The 23,541-nt window shown below is 37.5% G+C and overlaps 1 protein-coding gene across 1 annotated transcript in view; it reads right to left on the bottom strand.

The window, feature by feature from the left end:
- Positions 1-10,377: 10,377 nt before the first annotated feature.
- The window catches only part of LOC149775537 (metalloprotease mig-17-like), a 32,453-nt gene continuing 19,289 nt past the window's right edge, over positions 10,378-23,541 (bottom strand). Inside the window, exons 6-12 of the mRNA XM_089943494.1 lie at positions 22,934-22,977; positions 20,229-20,337; positions 18,611-18,781; positions 18,176-18,311; positions 11,980-12,090; positions 11,660-11,701; positions 10,378-11,219 (exon numbers count right to left, since the gene is read on the bottom strand). Of these exons, the coding sequence (XP_089799620.1) occupies positions 11,660-11,701; positions 11,980-12,090; positions 18,176-18,311; positions 18,611-18,781; positions 20,229-20,337; positions 22,934-22,977 (613 nt within the window). The 3' untranslated portion in view covers positions 10,378-11,219. The remainder of the gene's footprint in view (positions 11,220-11,659; positions 11,702-11,979; positions 12,091-18,175; positions 18,312-18,610; positions 18,782-20,228; positions 20,338-22,933; positions 22,978-23,541) is intronic.

The following is a 23,541-nucleotide window of genomic DNA, read 5'->3' as shown; positions in this document are numbered from 1 at the left end:
ATTGTTCAAAAGAAAATCCTCCTTTTTCAAAAGAAGAAGATGTTGGTCCAACGTGGAGGCATTTTACCCCTCTTGTTAGGCCCCTTGCTGAAAGGAGTCTTGGGAACCATGTTGGGAGGACTGGTGGGAGCAAGATAAAAAGGCCCTCTGAAGTCCCAAGATCTCAGAATCGACCCATGACAACCCCATGGAAGGACGAAAACTAGCTTTAGTGCCTTACAAACGATGGATGGAATACCATCGTTGGCAAGAACAACTCACCCCGCATTTACCTCCTTATCCCCATTTGAGCGAAATGTCCCAGTTACAACACGAATTGTAGTCCTTGATGGATCGCCAAGATTTGTCCGAAACAGAAAAATCGCAAAAGTACGGTCAACTCTTGCAACGACTACAACTCTTTCACCAGAAAGCTTTAGACGAAACAGCTCTACCCACTCTGAAAGATTTTAAGACCTTGATGAAAAGTCCAGCACCATCACCAGTACTACCACCACCACTACCAGTGACCAAGACAGAAAAAGAAGAAGAAGAAGAAGGGTTTCAAACTCCATCAGAAAAAGTACGCAAATTAACAACACCACCTACCTTCAGAATTGGATGGATTAAAAAGATGATGACCACCCCTTCTTCATCACAAGAGAAAAAGAAAGTGATGACAGAAGTGAAGACAGAAGTGAAACAAGAACCGATATCCCCTGTTCCGACATCCTCCTCTGCGACACCGATTGCTGGTCGCACACGCAAAGCATTGCAATCCGAGAAAGTACCCCAAGAGAAAAAGAGTAGCATCTTCCAAGAGTGGTGCCTTATTAACACACAAACACAAAATGGAAAAAGTGTTAGCGAGCATTTACTACGATCCCTCGCATCCTGCAGGTTACGCAGGAGTTCAAAAATTGTATCGGACTGCCAAAACTCGACTGAAAAGTCTCCGTTTACCTCAAGTGCAACGATGGTTACAAGAACAAGCTACCTACACTTTACACAAACCCATTCGACGCAAGTTTTCCAGAAGTCGCACCCGAGTGGAAGGCATCGATCATCAATGGCAAGCCGATTTAGCCGATGTCTCTCATTTGACCAGCTACAATCGCGGCTACAAATATTTGTTTTGTGTCATTGACGTCTTTTCCAAATTTGCCTGGGTCGTACCCTTGACTTCCAAATCGAGCAGTGAGTTAGTGCAAGCCCTGCAACGAGTGTTGAAACAAAGTGGTCGTCACCCTCTTCGATGGCAACCGGACAAAGGCACCGAATTTCTGAACCAAGCTTTCCAAAAAGAATCAAAGAAACGTGACATTCATTTTTTTACCACCGAGAATCCCGAAACCAAAGCAAGCATCGTGGAACGTTTTCAACGCACTTTGAAAGAACGTATGTGGAAATATTTTACGCATCACCACACTCTGAAGTACATCGACATCTTGCAAGCGTACAACCAATCTTACCATCGAAGCATCGGACGTGCCCCGCAAGAAGTGACTCCCGAGAACGAAGTGTTGGTGTTTGACCGCCTGTTTGGTACGTCCCCGACGAGGACTGTCCCCAAGAAAAGTGGCGTGTTGACCGTAGGAGATTGGGTACTCATTGGGAAAACCAAACGCACTTTCAACAAAGGTTACTTACCTAACTGGACGACCGAATTGTTTCGTGTAACTGCACGAGTGCATGGCCGTCATCCTGCCGTCTATAAATTGGAAGACATGAACGGAGAAGTGCTCAAAGGAACGTTTTACTTACCCGAGTTACAACGTGTCACCAAAAAAGAAGACGACGTGTACGACATCGAAAGCATTTTCGAACGCAGAACCCGTAAAGTGGGCAAGCGACGTGTCAAAGAAGTCAAAGTACGTTGGAAAGGATATCCACCCAGTTTTGATTCTTGGATCGACGCTTCGCAAGTCATCGACTATAAAAAGAAGTGACTATCATGCCCTTTCACACAGACGCAGCTACGTCGACCACTCTTTCACCTAGTTCTTCTCTGCAAGATTTACAAAAACAACCCTTGTGGGTGTGGTGTGGAGAACGTGTGCCCAAAACGCAAATCGTCTTTTTCTGCCAAATCTTCGTGTCATCGGCGCAGCCATTGCCAATTTGAGTTTGCAACAAGGAGACAAACAATTGTGGACCATTTTATTGAGCAGTTGCATCGGTTACCTGCTTCCCAATCCCTCCCTGAAATTCTCCTCGAACGGGAACCACGTCAACCTTGTGTCCAGTGCCAGTGCCAGTCACCACTCCAACAACAACATTAACCCCATTTTGAGCGGAGACACGCCTCTGACGTCCAGTAACCCCTCGGACTGCCACAGAACTCTGGAATTATGAGTCACCAAAACCAAGTTTACTTAACCTTACCCAGTGACAGTTCCATGGAGGTGTTTCCCAAGAACACGTTGTGCTGTTACACGGCCACATTACCTCAGACCATCCCATTAGATCACGAAGCCCATTGGGAAGTGGCTTTAGTAGAAATCATTCACCCGACCCAAGTCCTCAATGTCCTTCCCAATCAAATTTTTGTTGATGTTTAAGTACATGACGGACAATTGCAACAGTACTTGGATACCCATGGCAAATATGACAAGAAAACCCCTGGCACAAAAAATCAAAAGTACACCACCTATCACTTGTTCGTTCCCCCAGGCTATTATTTTAGTGGTCAGGATTTGGTGAGCACCATAGCCTCCAGATTTAATGTCGTGTTTCTGAAAGCTTTGGAAAGTGTCAAAAAAAAGTGTCACCATGGAATACCACAAAGCAGCTCGTCGCTTCTTGATGAAATTTTACGGGAGTAAAATCGTGTCCATTTTATTTTGTCGTGAATTGTTTGACATGTTGAGCGGAGACATGGACATGAGAATGGCCATGATGAAGAAAAACGAATTGCCAGTCATTTACGACAGCGAGTCTTTTAGCAAGTTATTTCGTGCCCCGGTAGAACTGAACCGAGGACTGAATTTGATGTTTGTGTACTCCGATGTGGTGGAATATAACGTGGTGGGACACACCTCTGTGCCGTTACTGCGTGTCATTCCTTTCAAAGTGGATTCTGCCAAGGTCACTGACGAGGAAGGTGGAAACTCTTACCACGTTCACCGCGAATTTGTACATCCTCACGCTTTGCCTGTCAGTAAGTCTTATTTGGACACAGTCAACATTGCTATAAAAGGAGATCTGGGACAAAATATTCCATTCACCAACACGGTGAAACTCCATTTTCGAAAACGGTTCTCTCACGATTCGTAAGTCATGTATCCAGTGTACCGAGGGGTTGCTCGACAGCGAGGACACGGTTTAGGAGATATGTTAAAATCGGCCTTTCGTTCGGTGGCCCCGGTGTTGAAAGCGATGGTGACACGCGGATTGCACGCCTTGAAAGATGCGGCACTGACACAAGGCAAAGAATTTCTCCAAAATGTCATCATCGACAAACAAAATCCTAAAGAAGCCTTCATGAGGGCAGGCAAAAATGTCTTGCTGCAAACGGGCAAAGACCTTTTGGGCCGACGAGACACACCTATAAATGCCCTGCACGCTACCGAGTCAAGCATTCAGCAAGGACGAGGCAGAAAGAGACGACGAAGAAAACACCCTTTCACCAGACTTCACATGTCTAAAGCTAGAAAGGCAAAGAAAAGAAGAACCGTTCGAGACTTAGACGTTTTCGGTTATTGAGAAAGAGAAAAAAAAAATGATGCACCGAGAGTCTTGCGCCTGTTCCAAGTCGGAACTAGATCTGTTTGCCATGCCCCCCACCATGATGACCATGCAAGAATCCCAGTGGGTGGAATTTCATCCCGTCTCCTCTTTGACGGATTCCACTCCCATCGAGTTTGAAATCAAAGGACAACCCGAAGATTACATCGATCTGAATAGCAGTTACCTGTATTTGAAAGTGAAAGTGATCAAAACGGACAACACCAATCCAGGAGGCGATGCTAGAGTAGCTCCTGTCAACAATTTCATGCATTCCTTGTTCAGCGAAGTGGACTTGTACTTGAATAACAAACTGGTCAGCAGCAGCATGGATACTTACCCGTATCGTGCCTACCTGGAAAATCTCTTGACGTACGGAAAAGAAGCCAAGAATACTCATCTGGTTGCTTGCGTGGTATGGAAACCTGACACGGCAGGTGTAGGTACGTTTAGCGACACAGTCCTGACAGAAGATGACAATCCTCACAATGTGGGGTTTAACGACCGTCGTAAGAAAATTCTGCAAGGCGAAGTTTAGAACTGATGGATCGTTTGCATTTGGACATGTGGTTACAAGAAAAGTATTTGCTGAACGGGGTGGATATCCGTCTGAGACTGAATCGTAGCAGTGCCGCTTTCCATTTGATGGCCCATGCCAATGATTACAAAACTATCATTCAAGAAGCCTGACTTTACGTGCGTCGTGTGGAAGTGTTACCTAAAGTGGGAAACGACGTCAGTCAGACGTTGAGCAGAACGACCGCCAAGTATCCGATACGACGCGTAGAAGTGAAAACGTTCACCGTTCCCGCTGGACAGCGATCTATGATCGAAGATCATCTGTTCCAAGGACAGTTACCCAAGCGTTTGATTGTTGGCATCGTCAGAAATTCAGCCTTCAACGGAACCTACGATCAAAATCCTTTTGAGTTTCAACATTACAATGTGTCCAAGATCGAAGTCAGTTGCGACGGCAAGACCTTGTGTACCCGACCCTTTGAGCCCAACTTTGGTGTCGCGAAGAATTATTTGAGATCGTACTTGTCCCTGTACGAAGCCACGGGACAGTTAGGAACCAACACCAGTCACGGTATTTCGTACGAGGATTATGCAGGAGGCTATGCTTTGTGGGGTTTTGATTTCACTCCAGACCAAGGCAGCGACGAGGGACATTTTCACCCTATAAAATCGGGTCAGATTCGTGTGGAACTTCAGTTTGCAAATCCACCTCCAGATCACACAGTGAACGTCATCCTGTATGCAGAATTTGACAATACCATATAAATCAACAGTTTGAGAGAAGTCATTCTAGACTATTAGAAGCCATGGAAGACTGTTATCCCTCTTTACCTAGTGGAGAAACTTTGAAGATGGAATGTGAGGAGACAGGGGAAGAAGAATCTCAAGACAAAGAGGAAGAAGTTATCATGATGAAGTCAAGATGGCCAGAACAAGAAGCCCATTTAGTCTCCTGTTTTGCCAAACAGTTGGTCGAAAAAATGACGGAATTGATCAAGAAAGATTGCTATGGATGTCAAAACGATCATCCCAGTCAAATTCAACACGATAAATGCCTAATGCTAAGTCAAGAAGAAAAATTGAACGAGTATCTGGACGAAGCTTGGAGTCTCATCTCGGACGAAGGCGAGTTGCATCAGTGGTATAAAGACTTGCGTGAACATTCTTGTCCACCATTAACCACTCAAGAGATCCATCGTATCGAAGCTCTCTTGAATCAGAGTGGGGAGACGAAGCGAAGAAACGGTTATTTGTCAGACATTTTCAAGCAAAAAGTCAGGATCGAATTGATGACTTATTATTACCTGTGAAGAAGAAAAAAAACACACAAAACAATGGATACCTGGAAACTTTATTACCTTTTGAACCACAGTTCGTATACAGCTTCTTGGAATCCTGTCGTCTGTGCTAAAGATGAACTCCCTCATCGTAAACCTCAAGACTATCTAGCTTATGTGATCAACACGGACGACAGTCATCTCCCAGGAACCCACTGGGTAGCCGTCTACTTTCCTCAAGAAGGATGTGTGGAATATTTCGATTCGTACGGATTGCCTCCTTTGGAAGACGATATCATCGACTTTATGAGAAGAAATGCTCAGACCACCCGATTCAATAATGTGAAATTACAAGGCACAGATTCCTTGGTGTGTGGACAATATTGTGTGTATTTTCTGCATCATCGCAGCCTGGGCTATTCCTTAGAACATTTAGTGACTCATTTTGATCCTCGTTCTTCTTCTAGAAACGATGTGAAAGTAGATAGATGGTTTTGTGACCATTATGCTTATCTTTTGTCTCAAGCTAGGAAACGTAGTGTCCATCAATGGCCTAATGACTTCCAACAGTGGAAATCACAATTTCATTCACAACGTTGTCAGCCTTGTCCAAAATAATGTGAGTTGGAAAAAAAAATGTTTGTAATTTGAAAAAAAAAATTTGATGTTATATTGTTGGATTATTGTTAAAAATGTTAGAGTTGTTTGTTAGTGTTAAGTGATTTTGAATAAAAAATGTTGTGTTTTGAAGAGAAAATGCCTTTGTGGTTTGTTTGACTATAGAAATCTTGATTCATGCTCTTTGACTTCTTACTATCCCTCTCATGACACTCATTGAACGTTCCGGCTCGAAAACCGTGGAGGGATGTTTTCCTTCACGTCCGCGCTTTGACTTTAAAGCCGGGGGTAGCCTCCAGTCTAACCATCCATTGTCGACTCATCCTCCTACGAAGATGTGCTCCAAGCTAGCTAAGCTAAACGAAGCCTACGTGAATTTGCATAGGGTCAGACACAGTCTGATACCGAAGCCAGAAGAGATAGAGAATGTGAGAATGTTAAAAGTCACTGAAGACCTGATAGAAGAGCTCTTCAGAGAAGAAGTGAACAGGGAGAAAGAAGAATGGACAGAGAAGTACAGACTTCAGAGACAGCAGCAACAGCAACAACAACAACAACAACAACAGCAGCAGCAGCAACCTGAACCTGACAGAGGCTTTGTCGATTGTTGTATCGACACCAAAGAGTTCTTCTTCTCTTTCCGAAGAAGCAGACCTATCGCCAGAAAGTCTATCGTCAGAGGACATCGCATTCTTAGAAACTAAAAGATTGCCATAGCAAACAAAAAAACAGCCCTTTTCAGGGCTACCCATACCTACAGAAAAGAAATAGTAATCCATTTGCCAATGTGTGTAGGTAGAGTAGTGTGAATATAAACACTGACTCTTTTTTATAGTGCGAGCGTATGTGTTTGTGTATATGATTGTGTGTTTGTAAGTGCTCACGTACGTTGGTGTGGATAGTAGATTAAGATCATGTTTTTTTTTTTTTTTGCTGTTTGACGTGTGGGGAGAGTAGATTTGGGGTTTGATTGGATTGCTTTGCGTGTGTGGATAGTATATTATTGGTTTAATAAATTTTTTTAGAATAGTGATGGGTAGTATAAAAAGTGAGTGTTTCTTTTAGGTCCGCGCGTTTGTTTGGTTATGATCTAGGTAAGATCAATTTTGTTTTAGGGGGATGTTTTCCATTACGTCCGCGCTTTCAGTATAAATTAAAAATCGTTCGGCAGTTTAGCTACCCTTGTTGATTGATCAACACCACCAGAATGAACACCAGACTAGCTAAACTGCTTGAACTTCATGTACACCTGGAATATGCCAGGAGTATAGTGAATGAGCTGGCTGCAGAGGCCATCGTAGGAGAGGGAAGGATGAAAGAGGAGGAGAGAAGAAACAAAGAAGAGGAAGAAAAGGAGAAAGGAAATTTCAGAATCCCAGAGACAGAAGATTGGGGTTCTGAAGCCACTTATCCCGCCTCTGCTCTCCCCCAAAAAAGAGTGAAAAGAGACTGGGGAAGAAGATGTGTGTGTGGTGCCAGGCCTGGAAGGTGCCATCATCAACCAGGTGTCACTGGAGTTCGAAAACAAACAGCCCTTTTCAGGGCTAACCAATACTCTAGAAAAGAAATAGTAATCGATTTGCCAATGTGTGTATGTAGAGTAGTGTGAATATAAACACTGACTCTTTTTATTTGTGTGAGTGTGTGTATGTGTGTGTGTGTGTGTGTGTGTGTTTGTAAGCGCTCACGTACGTTTGTGTGGATAGTAGATTATTGGGTTTTCTAAGACCTTAAGTTGGTTTGTGTGAAGAGAAGATTAGGGTTTCATTTTAATGCTTTGCGTGTGTGGATAGTAGAGCATATGAAATGAGAAAAATAGGGGATGTTTTCCTTCACGTCCGCGCGTTGTTTGGTTATGATCTAGGTAGTATAAATTTTGTTTTAGGGGGATGTTTTCCATCACGCCCGCGCTTTCACTATAAGAACCCACAGTGTTCGTCGTTCAAACCATTATACAGAGAATAAAAAAGAAGATGGCTTCAAACCAACTTGATAAAATGAAAACATTGCAAGACGTCCTGGACAATTTGGGTATGATGGAGCAAATGTTAGCGAGGCTAAAGGAGGATCACTATTATTATAGTCCCCATCGAGTGAAGATGGAGATCAACAATTTAAGAAAAGTAAAGGACATGATTAGTGCTCTTATGAAAGAAATAAAGGAGGAAAAGGAGGATGAGAGGAAAGGATAAGGATGAGAGAATGGAACGAAAAAATTGAAAAAGAAAAAGAAAATGAGAAGAGGAAGAAAGAAGAGGAGGAGAAGCAGAAAGAAGAGAAAAAGTAGAAAAAGGAGGAAGAAAAGAAAGAAAAGAAGAGAAAAAGTGTAGGACAGAAAATAAGAAGCTGGTGGAGAAATAGAAGAAATTAGAAGAAGAAGAAGAAAACCAAAGGCCCTTTTCAGGGCTACCCACATTTCTCGAAAAGAGATCGACTTTCAATTGCCTACCCCATTTTTTATTTAATATATGTGTGTATGTGTGTGTGTTCTATCCCTCTCCCCTGTTCCCTTTCCATAGACCCCTCAGGTCGGGACCTTATTAAAATAGGGTCCCGACCCTGTTCCATTTTGTCGCTCAACAGACCTACAATCTATTCCCATGTTAAATTTACATTGTCCCCAGATTTTCCCATGAATTTTCCCCATGTAAAATTTCACTTGTCTCCAGATTATCCCATGATTTTTCCCCATGTTAAATTTCCATTCTCTCCAGATTGTCCCATGATTTTTCCCCATGTTAAATTTCCATTGTCTCCCGATTGTCCCAAGGGGTCCTGTAATGGTAATTCCCATTGTCTCCAGGGTATCCCACTTCACTACTCCTGTTTAATGTAGTCTATCTCAATACATGTCTATAATTTTGTTAATGTAACATGTTTAACGCGGTTTATCTCACTTCACGACTCCGTTTCTGTTAATTTAACCGGTTTAATTTAGTTTATAACAATACCTGTCTCAGGTTGTGTTGATTTGACCGGTTAAACGTAGTTTATATAAATACTGTCTCCGTTGCTATTAGCTTAACTGGTTTAAAGACGTTTTTCGCTTTTCGCACTGCAGGTCTCTGTTGAACATTGTAACGTGTTTAAAGGTATATAACTACAATTCTCAGTTTTCGCAATCATCTCTGTTTGATTGTCAGTGGTAGCAATTATCTGTTTGTACTGTCAGTTGCAGCAATTATCTCTGCACTGTCATTTGTGGCAATTATCTATGCATTGTCAATTTTAGCAATCGTCTCTGCTTGCATTTGGAATATACCAAGCCAAACTCTTTATCAATCAAAAATGTAATCTGACTTTTTTGTACTCATAATTACGTGGTGCATTTAGGGTGATAATACTCCATACCAAATGCGCAAGTTTTCTGGTTTTGTTCACAGTTAAAAACATTGTCATTTTACCTGATTCAAGCAAATATGTACGCGACCATACTACTTGACAACTGTATCCGTGCTATGTTAATTATATAAATCATACACCCAGCATGTATTTTATCGCTTACGTATTTGCAATTTTAAATTTACTCTCTATCAAATAGTTAATGAAGACATTACAATATAGGTAGGGGATCTGGAGTTTATTTTTATTCTCTTGCAAATATATATGGGGTTCTTCTGAAATGTCTCTGTCGTTTAAGACCTCGGGATTATTGGCTTTTAAATTATTGGTCCGGAAAAGGTTGTAGGGATATGAGATTTCAAAACTTTTAAAATTAACAATTGTTGAAGTGGTGCACCACTGTCACAAACATAGCTGGTAATTACAATAAAGTGTATATCAGACATAGAAATTTAATTTATCAGTGGATTATTTTCTTAATTTTTCATATTGTCCTTGCGCGAATGTCAATGTAAACAAACTTGAAGCATTGTTAAAATTTTGAAATGGTCTAGCTGTTGATATTACCACTCATTCCTGTCTATTCTACAAAAACGTATCCAATGTCTTAATATTTTTAATCTGAGAAGGATGATAACAGAGTCGAAATTAATTACATTATGTGCATCAAATATTGATAGCTGTCTACATCAACATCGAACCACCTGCAAGTGTTTGACAAAGTCGACCACATATTACATTTCCAGACATTAACGTACACAGCACTCGTTACAATTGTATATGCATATTGGCAACATTATTATATCAAAAAACGAGATGACGTTTTAAGATGACTGGATTATTATCGTTTATAATTACAGTTTTAAGAAGTTTTAAGACAAATAAAACAAAAAGAGAATAACTAAAAAGACAATAACAGCAACAAAATGCTAGCGATGAGAACTCGCTACCTTTAATTAACCTTTTAATTCAATCTATCCACTTAACCAATGTGAGCATACGGTATAGTATAGAAACTATGAGAAATCATCATAATAAATCATACATTCTGAATTAATTTTTTTTTCTTCAGTTCAGAGCAAGATTCTTACGTGTGCAGCACAGTGAACGATGTGCGTGATTTATCTTTAAACAACAAAATATTTAGTATCATTTAATAACAATTTAGAAATTATGTGTCACGAAAGAAGATCTGAGTATCTCCTGGACAATAAATTCTGGCACGAAAAGGGCCTGTTGGGAAAAAATTGCCATTAGGTTTAATCTTGGCCTTTAAAAGCTAAGATAAGCAACCAACTTTGGGCACGATGGTTAAAAATGGCAAGGTTTGCTCGGACACACTAGATGACTCCAGTTTATCAGTTATTGTGTCTCAGAAACGGATTAAAATTAAGGCAATATTCAATATCGATTAGACAGAATAAATGACTAGTTAAACAAACAAATTAACACCCTATGATCATTGCACTCTTGGTTTGAACGACCCTAACCTGAGGATCGTATATTTCACTAAGGCTTCATATATGTACAAATATAGAACATACCAAGATACAAAATGTGATCCCTACAATACACAAAATTAATGACATGTAAAGCGTATAACTATAAGTTAGGATACATTGACTATGGATGTGTTTTATTATGTGCTCTCAGTAATGAAAATGCAAAGCCTGCTGTCACGTTCTTTAATTCAGCTACAACGTCCTAGAAACTGTTTCCTTTGACACATAGCTGAGTATGGCACACTGCGATATTGGTCTGCAAAATACAATGTCTGGTTTAGTTCAATTTCAACTTCATTTTTTTATTTCATAATTTTTAAATAACCATGTGTGCGTAGAGTAACACCAATAATCGTCGTTATCATTAGTATTATTATAATCATCATGATAATTGTAATCATAATTAAAATCGAGGAGACTTCAAAGCTTTAATTGTCACTAATTAAGAACCAAATTAAACTTGTTAAACTTGCAGCAATAAGTAATCCCTAAGGGATGGTCGTTTGTTTGGTGTTTAAAAGAGCATCACCACACGAACGGCTATAACGTGTGGGGGGGGGGGGGTAAATGCAAAAGTGACTTGTAAACGGATACACATGGACAGTGTACTTTCCTGTTCTAAGTAGGATTTGAACCTGCATCCTTAATATCGTTAGATTGCACACTAGTCTTTGTGACATCGTCGGTTTTACTCACCTATTTCTTAGATTTAGGAACACACCTTCCTTCTATGCACCACTGCAAAAAGAAAGCATTATGTACCTTTGCAAGAAAAAAGCATAACTGACGATATTCACCAGAAGCAACGTAACAGCTAGTAATTTGATATATTCAAAAAGATGTACACGCTGCTCCCAACTTTACTAAATTTCTTTTCAAATCTAATAACAACTGATTACACCCGTAGGAAATTGTGTTGTTTGAAGCAGATTCATGTTGCTAGAAAATATGATCTAATTATTGAACTTCTCATAATCTCGAAAGGCATTCACGAGAGAGAGAGAGAGAGTGTGTACCTGTTGTGGGCCACATTTGGTTCCTCTAGCTGCACTGACATATTTCGGTTGACACTGTTTCGTTTCTGGATCCGTACAGTTCATGAAGAGACAAATATTGGCAGACGGATCCTTAAATAAAAAAAGAGCAAAAGCTTCAAAAAAAAAAAAACAAAAAAAAAACAGACGCATTGATCAGAGGTACATGAGGTCACTTACTCAACATACATGCCAACTCCCATATTTTAATTTTGCGACATGATCGCATGATTTCTACACAGACGACACAGTTTCGAGTTTCAAAGTCTACATTTATAATCTGTATCATTTCCTGTTAAGTTGTTAGCTGCACTTTATGATAATTGCGCTTGGATGTAATAACCTGTTTCACATTCATACAATTGTAAATCCCAATGCAATATAGCGCTAATTATTTCCTTATTTTTATATCTAAATTTTAGATACAATCCAGTGCATCACGAACAAGTGCAAGTACACAAAGTCTTTTGTACTTGTTGTTGTTGTTGTGGGGTTTAACGCCATTTTTCAGCACACGATAGGCTATACATGGCGGCCAGTATTAATGGTGGAGGAAGAACCCGGGAAAACTCTTTTGTACTTATATTCGGCCCTAATTTGGACAACGTATGTAAAACGAGTTGCACAGGTTATGATCCATTATCTCGATTATTGTTGCATTGCAATGTCATTATCTTTCAGGATGAATGACAGAAATAAATATAGTACTAGATATTCGATGGTAGGGTAAGTGGCTTCACTACAAAAATTATGATGGTAAAACCTTTTCAGGTAGAAAACCACCAATAAGTAGATAGGCTTAATGTTGCTCATCCTTTATTTCATAAATTTATTTTCTCTTAAAATGTAAGTTCCTGCTAGTTTGTACCAAAGATGAAATGAAACTTATTGGCAGTTCGTTTCAATTATAAACACATTCCTAAAGGGAGATAAGCCAAATGCAACTCTTTACTCTTTGCAACTGATCTGAGTAATTACAAACAGAATCATCTTGATGTAACAATCATTTGGATCGCTAGAAGAGATACTATATCTTCAGCCATCTCCTTGAATCTTTTCTCCAGACGACTTAACCGTTATTTCATTGCTGAATAACGTTATTGCTGAATGTCATACTTAATTGCATTTGTTGATTAGCATAGAACTACTGTATCGAGTCATGATTTAACCATTCTGAACCGAACATACATAATGCAGCTTGGTGTGTCATCGTTGGGCATCTATGTTTGTACGGTTCTAAGAATAAATGTACATATGTGTCTCAAATCAAGTTCTTATGACTTGCCAATTTAATTACCTCACAAATAGTAACCACCTGGACAATGTATTTGACTTGCAATATCGTATATGATTTTATCCATACTTTCCGGTATGTTTAAATAATGTGTAGTTTTCAAATTCCTGTTCCTCCTATACTGTATTGTGGTTGTTTGGATACTATTTCTTCGTTGTTCTTTATCTTCATCTAACTTAAGTGCTTTTGTGTCCAAGCGGAATCATATAATTGTTTCAACCAAGTTGGTCAATACCTCGTGTGAACCGTCTTTATAACAGTAATGTTTTTGGTTTCGTCATGTGTATACTTTTTTAATGTCTGAATTATTTCATAATGGTCTAATCTATTTAATTAGAAACACTTAGATCAAAACATTTTGCAAAGTCGCTACAAATTTGTATGCTTACTGATACCACTCCAACACATCTTTCACGAGAGGTGCACCGACGACGTGGAACGTTTTGAATTTAATTAATTGGAAAACCAGATCCTTTAAAATAGTTCATTTTAAGTAACATTTATGATCTCACCTTGATCTTACTTCAGCAAAGCCATGCCGAGAAATATCGAGAAGGTAATGCATTCACGTTGTCAATGGAGTTTGTCATCAGAACATGGTAAACAACAATGTGATCGTTTACATCTTGAGATTGTCCAATCGAAGCAGCTTTGTTTGCTAGTAAGTTTCCTTTTTGCAATCAATCTCTTTTTGGAGTCAAGAAACGTTCATCCTCAGAACAACAAACAATTACTAGTAGGGACAGTTGAAATATCCACCGGTCTTCTTGCTTACCCGAGTTATACTATATATCATAAGTGACGTAAAAGTACATGTTCTCCTTCATGTTACCATAACCATAGTTTGCTTTAACATGGAAGCAAAGTGAATTGTATCGGTTACAAGTTGCCACTCCTTCCTACTATATTTATTTCCTACCTTGTAGTAATGAGCAATCCATCTACATACGTCTAACACTGTAAATCCTTCATACATTTTCTTTCTTGGTTGGCATTCTCAAAAAGATTACGTTCTTATATGCTATTGGTCGTTTTGAGAATGAGAGATTCGTATAATTATTTTCGTTTAAAACCAAAACCCCACTTGCCCTTTTTTCAATATTTTAGCTTTATGTATTACTGGCTAATGTTTGAATTTAAACTGGCACTATATAGCAAGTATTGTCATGATATATTCTGAACCCACCCACCTAACCATCTGCCCACTAATCCCGCCATCAGTTTCCGTAAAAAAACAAATTATACCTCCATTCCGATGCATCTTCACTTATATGAAATGTTCCGATGAATACCGATGTTAATGATGCATATATTGTGATGGCTGGTGCTGAGGAGATTGTCACAAGGTATGCAAAACATAAGCTACTCATATACGGACAGAGGAGATCCGCATTTCGAACAGGTCTATGTTGTCTACTCTCAAGTCAGACCACGCGATGTGTTTGTTGAAAACTGTATTTATAAGCGAGAATAATACGTTCTTTGGACAATGATGAAGGACAGAGACAGTGATCAAATCTGCATTTATTACTACACGTCAGGTACAATCATTACACTCTCAAACGAGCTTTCATGGTCATGACATTATGCATTTGAAAAAAATTAAATAGTCAGTTTCAGTGTTCCTCATCATTTATATACTTATCCTAAAGAGCATTTAGCAATTTCATCAACATATTAAAGCAGAGACAGAAATATGTGTAGCCTTTCTATTGCATTTCTCGATGAGGCATGGCCGTGAATGCGAGTTTGGTTGATATTACATGGCAAATTTAAATTCGTGGTCTGACTCACTTAGAAAAACCACGAAAATTTGAACACAGCGAATTTAAAGTGTTCACTGTATCTTCTTTTCTGCCTGCTATGGCAAGTTAAAAAGACTTAAAACATTAAAATTAGAGGTACTGTTAAGTGTAGACTAATGTTTTCTTTTGTATTGTTTCCTGAAACACTACAATTAATATATGTTCATAAAGAGAGGGATTAATGTCATACTTTTGTTATGTTTACTAAACACTACATTTAGAGGTACTTTAATAATGCTGTCTTTTGTATTGTTTCATAGAACAATACAATTAGATGTAATATAAGGTATGTGTAGATACAAAAACAGAATAATGCTGTTTTTGAATTTTTTTCATAAAACATTATTCTTAATATCTGTTGGAGAAGCATTTTATTTACCCAAGCGATAGAGAAATCTAGCTGTTTTGAAAACCTAACTTTTCTGATCTCAGTCTTTTTGTCTCAGTATGGTCGTCACAGTCGCGGTGTCCACGCGCTAGATCCTACTCAGATAATTATTCATATTTTCATAAACATGTACAAGACTTGATGATCTTTAATGAAAGTGGGAGGAATTAATATTGTATGTTTTAAACCTGATAACTATATTTAAAAAATGCAGGGATATTTTAAATGGAAAAAATGGGTTAGAAAAATAATATGTCTCGGTGTTTTGTACCACTACCAGGAAATCCCAGTCGCGGGGTTGTATTGTTTTTCTTCCCACGAGCGACTGGATAACCTTGCAATGACGTTGAAATATGGTTCACAGTGACATTTTGGATGGCGGTGCAGTACTAAGAAAGATGCATCACCCATACACGTTTATTAATCTGTATGTAGCAGGGAGTACAACAACTAAGCCACTATGAACTAAACAACGTAACAACTTGTTATAATCCATCTAACATGTGTAATACAAGTCGCATTGACATACTTACGTAGTGAATATGTAATATCACTATAGGAGGATATAATCGCTTTGGCAATGATTCTTCCATGATGAGAGGTTGAGAAATAAACGCAAAGCACAACATTTAACCAAAGTCAATGAAACACTAAATATGGCCCACAGTGACCTACTTTAGCAATGAAATAGTAGTAATCATCATGCATCCCCTCCCAATAAATTTTCCTGATTCGAGGTATAACACTTTTACACAGCTGGCTACAAACTCGAGCAAAACTGTTTAACTAATGTCCATGTATGTGCATCATTGCCTCCTTCAGACTCTTCCAAAATGGGTGTGCGATATGATGCCGACCCTGAACTGCTGCCTATAATCTAGGAAAGGAAGATGTCTGAGATTTAGTGAGAGTCTAAATATACATATAGTTTTTATCCGTGCGGGCACCGACAAAGACGACGGGGGTAGCATAATCGTTTTACTTATCTTCGCAGAGGTGATGTGAAGATGTAAATTGTCACACAACGTTTTACGTTATCACCTTTGCTGGAGTAATAAGTGCTGTTTAAATTGCTGCTATTGAATGTAATATTAGTAGTAGTGGTAATAGTAGTAGTGGTAATAGTAGTAGTGGTAATAGTAGTAGTGGTAATAGTAGTAGTGGTAATAGTAGTAGTGGTAATAGTAGTAGTGGTAATAGTAGTAGTGCTATTATCATCATTATTATTATTATTATTAGTAGTAGTAGTAGTAGTATAGGTTGCGTTGATGATGGATTAATGGAGCTTAATAAACTGCATAAATTATGATTTGTACCAAATCAAATACAGGACGGTGCTTTCAAATTATCAAAGAATTATCAGACCACACTTGCAAAGTTCAAGAGAGAGGTACATACTTGTTACCATTCCCTATCACCCTCAACAGGTTCCTCGGTAACATCTACTGGTAGGTACCAATTTTAGATAACCCACTTAGTAAATCATCTAGTCTAATCACAGGGTTTAGTTTATTTGTCCAAACCATTCTGTCCTTCGTATTTATTAACACGTGGATGATGAATGATCATAGGTAGCTAAACTAAGTTAGTTTGTTATTTATTTTCTTTATTACCTTCATTTAGACCATATTCAGCAGATTATGTAAACGTTCAGATTCACCTGGACTAAATTATATATGTTAGAAACTAACTTGAACACAGCGTGGAATCAAATCATTTTAAATTATCATAAAATAAGTGTAGGTTGTGTTGAGATTTCAAGAAGAGTAATTGCATCTGAATCAACGCATTGAAATATTTAATGAATATGAAATTTCCGAAACTAGTCAACCACACCTCGTTGCTTTGTAATCCTCAGCAAAAAGAACTCAATATTATTTTGTTTTTTCTGTTGAGTCTTTCCTGAGGATTTCTAAAGAATGCAAGAAACGTTCTTCAGTGATTAGCAGAAGGTTTGGATAAATCAGAGAAAGAATATAATAATTTTCTTAGCAACTATAATAGAATGTCGTCCGTTCAACTAGACTGTTCATACTACGACCCTTTATTTAAGCGGTTATTGAATTCAGATCACAAACGTTACATAATGGCACATGTCAACGTAAGAAACTTCTATATATAGTTACTCAGAGCAACATTTTGGTCGGTTTCGTATAAAACTGAACTGCACGAAATATAGCGGCTATCATATGTTCCATTGGTTTTAATGTAGAGACTGCGTAATGTTTAAAATATGCCACTCCTACATATAATTTGGTTTCCACATATATAAAACAAAACTACATCTAAAGAGTTGTGGCATAACTCAGAATGTTACAGAAAACACTTTGCCCATCAAGTGCGGAGACATCAGTCTTCTGGTCTCACTTAAACTGTTTTCATAGTGAAGATCACCATTCAGATTAGACAAACAAATACTAGTTTGGAGTTTCTGAAATAGTCCTAATGAATATTACTACATAGTATTCAGTGTCAGTGTGTCAGCTAGACGGAACACCAGGTCGATATAAAATACATAAATGGGTACAATTCACATTATCACAACACTTCTAAGAGGAGTCTCGATTTATATAAATTAATGAAAGAGAGAAATATGAGTCAAGTCAACTGACCACTTATCGTACTTCGTACGTTTTACATATAATAGGACAACGCACATGCATATTCAAATGCACACAAAGATGTACATACCCCACAAAAGACAGATTTGGGTCCATTAATGAACTCACACTGCTCATCTGGGTTATAGACCTCTCCTGGTTGTTGCATCACATACGTCTTCCATTCCGTCTCGTCGAAGACAACACCCTTATTAGTTACGCACGCTCTGAAATACCATATTGGGACTGTTTTCGATGACCGATACATAAAGAATGACAGGTATAAAAGCTACCTACACCCTCACATTCCATACTATGTTCCATTATACCACGACATATTTACGCACATACATAAATAGATAAAATGGATGGATATATATATATATATATATATATATATATATATATATATATATATATATATATATATATATATATATATATATATATATAACAGTATCTAATGTTTTTTTAAAAACATTTTTAAAATTTTAATGTCAGAACTTTCAATATATATTGGACGTACTTATTCTTCAGTGTTATCTTGAACGCTTCCACGGAGCACTTAGAAAACATCCAGGGGTTTCTTGAGTACGGCTTGGCTGGATCGAATTCTGGGATCTTTGCAGACATAATAAAGAAATCCTCCGCTTTACACCCTTTGGCTTTCCCTTCACCGTCGTGATCTGCTCCAAGACTGGAAATATCAAGGCAGGCATGACACATCAGATACAATGCAGCTTTGATAATCATAACTCCCATTGATATTCATAAATAAAATGTCGAATATCGGTTTCATGTCGTCCAGTATAATATCCACAACAGAACGTTAACGGAGCAACATTTTATTACACTGACATAGAAAGTAATTGTATCAGAATTACTGAGGTGGTGCCTAACAAACAATACAACCAAACTGATCCCAGTGCTTGAAAATCATAACACATAATTTTAATAAATTTGCACAGGTTTCTTATTAAATCAATATTCGTACTGCAAAACAGTTTGTGTTTAAACTGTAGCTGTTTTGTTTCCTCTAAAACCAATTCTTAAAGTCAGTATAGTCACCGTTGCTTATATATAGGATAACAGCAAACCGATATAATTGTTTCCGATCTTACTAGTATCACAAGCTAAACATAATCATCATTTTCAAGGAACATTGAAGTGCGTACTAACTGAACACTTGTATAGTCTGAAGTGTGTATTAATTTGGCACAGTACTAGTCTGACATGTGTACGAATTGGACTCGTGTACTAGTCTAAAGTGTGTACTAGTTTCTAATGTTATATTGCTATGATTACACTAGAATTTCTGCATTTCTTTGTTTCCGAAATCCAAATGTATAATTATCTTTATTTTTGTTCAACACGGTAACTAATATAAACTATCATATAGCTTTAAGATATATAATCCGGTTCTGAAAAGAATAAAAGTTTAATGGACATTTGTCCAATCTAACCATCCTGCTAAGCCCCGCCTCCAATTCCATTTTATCTTTCTACATATACAGGGATGGTATCAAGATATGTCAGGGGCCTCTTTAGTTCGCTACTATTGCATTCAACACATCAGGAATTATTTCCGATCTGTCACGAGAATCAGTAGGTGAATACGGAGTCTTATGTTATATATATATATATATATATATATATATATATATATATATATATATATAGAGAGAGAGAGAGAGAGAGAGAGAGAGAGAGAGAGAGAGAGAGAAATGATACAAGTAATGAAAAAGCAAATATAAAACCAAAACTCAACCGAACAAAGAACAAAAGTAAAATCAACAAAAGCAAACAAATGAAGGAAAAAAAAACAGAACGAAGAAAACAAACAAAACATTCAAATACCAAACAAACCAATTTTATGAAATTATATATGATAAGAAGTGAGAAGACCATTTACTTCAAAACCGGGAGGTCAGCTGATTATTTCACGTACAATATATAACCACTGTAGCACAGTAAGTATGCAACAGCCTTGTATAATGCTGTGGTGTACTACTTGAGATGTGGATAATGGAAAGAAAAAGCTATCAGATACAGATGTGGATATGAGGAATCTAGCACGGAGCATTACAAGTGTTCAGCGAGTAAAATCAAGGACGTGGAAAATAGGGCGCCAGGAGTCAACTTACTTGTGTCCAAGTTCGTGTGTTGCTGTGCTAACAGTCGCAAAAGAATCACCTACTTCAATGAGTGAAATTCTCCTACCCGTGTCACATACGTTCGCGTCGTAGGATAGGCCTAAATGGAAATATAGAACAAGACTGGATATAAAACTTATTTCTTCAAAGTTCCTAAGTGTATCAGTTGATCGAGGAGGATGGGTAAAATGTCCTAAGCACAAACATGGACTAACGCTCAACATATAAGACATTGCAAAGGCAGAGGATATAAATGTACCTAATGTAAAGTGTGTGCTACAATAGTTACGTTTACATAAACTGGTACATTAGTATCACTATAGTGACTACACTGAATGCCAATACTGATACTGTTTGGTGTGACTATGTGTGACTGGATTTAAAGACTCCCTCCCAATCAGAACTGTCAAGTTATTGAAGAGGAACGTATTTCACTTCCTGACATGTTTGTATCCTTTGATGGTCGTAGTTCTTCACATGAGGGCATTAGTACCTCTCACAAGAAAAATCGTTCGCTGTAGAAAATTAGTACAAGTATGCTTTAAATCGCGCGACATTCTCTTGTACTAAAAGTGTATTAATATATTTATATGACTACATTGATAACAATTTCAATATTTGTCGACGCGTATAAGTTTGACTTTATAACAAGAGTTGGTGACTTTTGGTTGATGGAGGGAACTTGTCGCAGAAAATCAGCTCGCAGACACGAACATAATTATTAATAAGCTAACTGTTAGGCTGCACATACCGTGATGGTTCATAACTTGGTACATACTATAGATAATGACCGTTATGGTTACTAACTTGGTACATACCGTAGATAATGACCGTTATGTTTACAAACTTGGTATATACCGTTGATAATGGACGTTATGGTTACTAACTTGGTACATACCGTGGATAATGGCCATTATGGTTACTAAATTGATACATACCGTAGATAATGGCCCTTATGGTTACTAACTTGGTACATACTATAGATAATGACCCTTATGGTTACTAACTTGGTACATACCGTAGATAATGACCGTTATGTTTACAAACTTGGTATATACCGTTGATAATGGACGTTATGGTTACTAACTTGGTACATACCGTGGATAATGGCCATTATGGTTACTAAATTGATACATACCGTAGATAATGGCCATTATGGTTACTAACTTGGTACATACCGTAGATAATCACCGTTATGGTAACTATTTTGGTACATGAATTCAATGCCAATAGAAAGTAATGATCAATTAAATTTTTTGGTCAGGAATATTTTGTTCATGTGCTATTTGTATTAACTAATATTTATTTTCGTTAGAATCAACATTCTTTTATATCATAAATGGTAGCGTTTGAACTAAATATATTTAATCCTCTTGACAGTCAATCAAGAGAAGGCATAATATGCATGCATTGATGATTTATTTATATCCTTTTGCAATATATTTATTCTTCTAATATCTCACCTTATTAAGACTAAGCCAATCCTCTGGTTGGGCAAAACAATATTATTTCTTGCAAGTTGTCAGTCCAGATAAAATGTGATTTACATGGGGTAATACTGAGTACAATGTTATTTATTAGTGAATTATTTTTTTGTGTCTAATTCATTGCTTTTTATTGATTAGTTTGTTTATTGATACATTCATTCGGTTTTTTATTGATACATTCAACCCTTTGGGATGCTATAACCGTGCATTTCAAACTAAAAATCCAGCAAGTCTAAACATACATCTGAGTTCATTCATGTACACTGTGAACACTTTTCTTCTATCTTGTTCTCTCATTAGGGGGAACGGCCGTCTTGATTGGTGTTCATTAGTGGACCTAACAGTGGGTACCGTTACTTTCGGGGTTGGATACTGACTTTGACTAAGGCATAACTATCTAGAACTCTTACACAATTATTCACACACACACACACACACACACATATATATATATATATATATATATATATATATATATATATATATATATATATATATATATATATTTATATATATATGCATACATACATACATACATGTGTGTGTGTGTGTGTGTGTGTGTGTGTGTGTGTGTGTGTGTCCCAATAAATAAAGCCACAGGTTTAACCACCATCGTCGCTTATCGATGATATATTGTTTCGAACCATTTTACCGATTATATATAGTACCCATGGTCGTTACATGCTTGGTTTTGTTGGATATTCAGTATCAAATGCAGAATCAAAATTTCGGTTAATTTAACTGGTTGTCGCTTAATTATTACTATATATCTTTGTGAAAAGAAAAAAAAAATAAACCAGAAGACATAAACGTATAAACCGTCACATCTAATGATCAATTTTTTGTTGGCCGTTACTAACGAACGACTAATGTAGTCGAGCGTGACCATAAACTTTGTAAAACTCGGTACGATATGGCTTGCTTGTAAAATTAACCGATAAACTCGGTACGATATGGTTTGCTTGGTGTGAAATCAACCCTTTTATCTTTGATTGTCCAAATAATAATTGTACTTCAGTAATCCCTTAAATGGTATATATATATATATATATATATATATATATATATATATATATATATATATATATATATATATATATATATATATATAACTGGTACGACAAACATGGATGGCGCATTATTTGTTATCAGAGACAGAAGACAAATATACAGAGAGACAGAGTCGGAGTGAGAGGGGAGACTACATACCGTTGATTGCATTATACCTATAGTTACCCTCATACAAGTCGTATCTAAAAATTAAAATAGATTTTCTTTTTATTTTATAAAATTTGATGAAATGCGAATTGGAATATATATTTTATGCTCAGGACAAGTTCATTTGCCTATTAGAGAAATCTGATGAAAAAATTAACATATTCTAATACAAACAGAACAAACTGGAATGCAGACTAGAAGAAGAATATGATGGTTATTTAAAAGAAAATAAAGATAAAAAATGATAATAAATGCGGTAGGTATTAATAGTGTGCCTCATTCCTACACATTTGTGACGTAGTTTGCCACGCAAGAACACCATAAGTAATAAACCTATCCCATATAACGTGAAACTGATCTCCTTGGGCCTATGACCAATTGATACATATTTCAAATGCAGCACCTAAAAAGGTGCTTCATCATAAAGAAAATGTTGACACTGATGATAGTACAATGAGAGAAAGAACGTACACCAGAGGCATTGGAATGATATATGAAAACTTGACATCACTGCGTATACCGCAATATATTACCTTATGGATTGACTGCGCCTATGAGTTCCCTTGTCTATATTAGTTAAAGTATATATTTCGTAGGTG

Source organism: Sinohyriopsis cumingii, chromosome 19 (genome assembly GCF_028554795.1).
Source record: "Sinohyriopsis cumingii isolate HCF-2022 chromosome 19, ASM2855479v2, whole genome shotgun sequence".
Lineage (NCBI taxonomy): Eukaryota > Metazoa > Mollusca > Bivalvia > Unionida > Unionidae > Sinohyriopsis > Sinohyriopsis cumingii.
Note: the sequence above shows the minus strand (reverse complement) of the source record. Positions and strands in the feature narration are given on the sequence as shown.